The 1,688-nt window shown below is 61.0% G+C and overlaps 1 protein-coding gene across 1 annotated transcript; it reads left to right on the top strand.

The window, feature by feature from the left end:
• Window positions 1-314: 314 nt before the first annotated feature.
• On the top strand, window positions 315-1,043 carry LOC135159584 (uncharacterized). The gene has a single exon (XM_064115594.1). The coding sequence runs from the start codon at window positions 315-317 to the stop codon at window positions 1,041-1,043; it is 729 nt and encodes a 242-aa protein (XP_063971664.1).
• Window positions 1,044-1,688: the final 645 nt, after the last annotated feature.

Genomic DNA, 1,688 nt, shown 5'->3' with positions numbered 1-1,688 from the left:
CTGACACCGGACGAGAAGGCGTCGCAGCAGCGGAAGCCCGGCCCGGCGGCGGGTGGCCCGGCCGGCCGTGGGGCGAACCCGGACGCCGCGTCCGATGGTGCCCACCCCGGGGACCCCTGCTTCCCTCGAAGACCCCCGTCTCCGCTGGAAAAAATCCGGTCAGCGGGCCCCCCGGCTCCTTCCCCGCCGTGTCCAGCCGCCCGGTCGAGGAGGGTGCCGCTGCCGGCCCGACCCGCCCGTGGAAAATCGAAGCACGGGCCCTGGCCGCCCCGGCACCCCGGCCCACCCCGGGCAAACCCCGGACGCCGCGTCCGATGGTGCCCATCCCGGGGACGCTGCATCCCCGGGTGACCCCGTCTCCGCTGGAAAAAATCCGCCCAGCGGGCCCCCTGCTCCCTTCCCCGCCGAGCCCAGCCGCCCGGTCGAGGTGGGTGCCGCTGCCGGCCCGACCCGCCCGTGGAAAATCGAAGGCCGGGCCCTGGCCGCCCCGGCACCCGGCCCACCCCGGGCAAACCCCGGACGCCGCGTCCGATGGTACCCACCCCGGGGACCCTGCGTCCCCGCTTGACCCCCTGGCAGCAGGACGAAAGACCCCTCCCGATAACACCGCTTACAACACGCAAGTCAATGCGAAATTCACACCGAGGGCGACACCGGACGACCCGACGGCGCAGCGGCGGAGGGCTCGGGCCGCCCTGGGCAAACCGAGGACGGCGAATCCGATGGTGCCCACCGCGGGGAGCCTGCGCCCTCGGACGACCCCGTTCTCGCGGGAAACAGTCCGGCGAGCGGACCCCCGGCCCTTCCCCGCTGTCGGCCGATCCGACGGTCAGAATCTCCTGCCGACTCCTGGCTGGGTGAGCGGGGGTGTCGGCTCGGCATGCGGGGCGCTGTCGGCCCGCTGCGTCGAGATCTGCCGGTCGGAATCGTCTGCCGACGCCCGGGTGGGTGAGCGGGAGGGTCGGCTCGGCATGCGGGGCGCTGTCGGCCCGCTGCGTCGAGATCTGCCCGTCACAATCTCCCGCCATCTCCTGCGTGGGTGAGCGGGAGGGTCGGCCCGGCATGCGGGGCGCTCTCGGCCCGCTGCGTCGAGTTCTGCCGGTCGGAATCTCCGGTGAGCAGCCAGAAGTGTTCACATACATTACAAAAAGGTACTGTGCTGCCTCCAAAGAGGTTTAAAATGCATGTGTGTTGTTTGCATTTCATCGCAGTTTGAAAATTTCCTTCCCATGATAATAGCATGAAGTATTAGCATGTTGAATCCCAAAAGAATTGAATTAGAGGTGTGTAATCAAAGTTTCATTGAAGGCAGTTCAGTATTTCCAAAAAAATCATTTCAGAATCAAGCATGAAGTAATGACACACTTTCCGAAAAACTACTGTATTGTGTCCAAAAAGATTTTAATCACACGTTGCAATCAATGGTACCTTTTTTAACAAAAAAAAAAAAATAGTTACTGTATTACCACCAAAGAAAAATGTTCTAAGATGTGTCCACCCATCGCGTACAATTACAAATTTCATTCAAATAATCTGCATGTAGTATAATTCACATATCAGCTCCAAAAATCACTGCATTCCCCCTGTATTGTCTTATCAGCATTTCAGTATAGTGTAACAATTTCATTCGAACAGGAAGGGCATGACGTATTACCACATAAAATCCTGGCTGGCCTGGCCATCCTGTC

Source organism: Lytechinus pictus, unplaced genomic scaffold, assembly GCF_037042905.1.
Source record: "Lytechinus pictus isolate F3 Inbred unplaced genomic scaffold, Lp3.0 scaffold_277, whole genome shotgun sequence".
Taxonomy (NCBI): Eukaryota; Metazoa; Echinodermata; class Echinoidea; order Temnopleuroida; family Toxopneustidae; genus Lytechinus; species Lytechinus pictus.
This window is presented reverse-complemented; position numbering and strand designations above follow the sequence as displayed.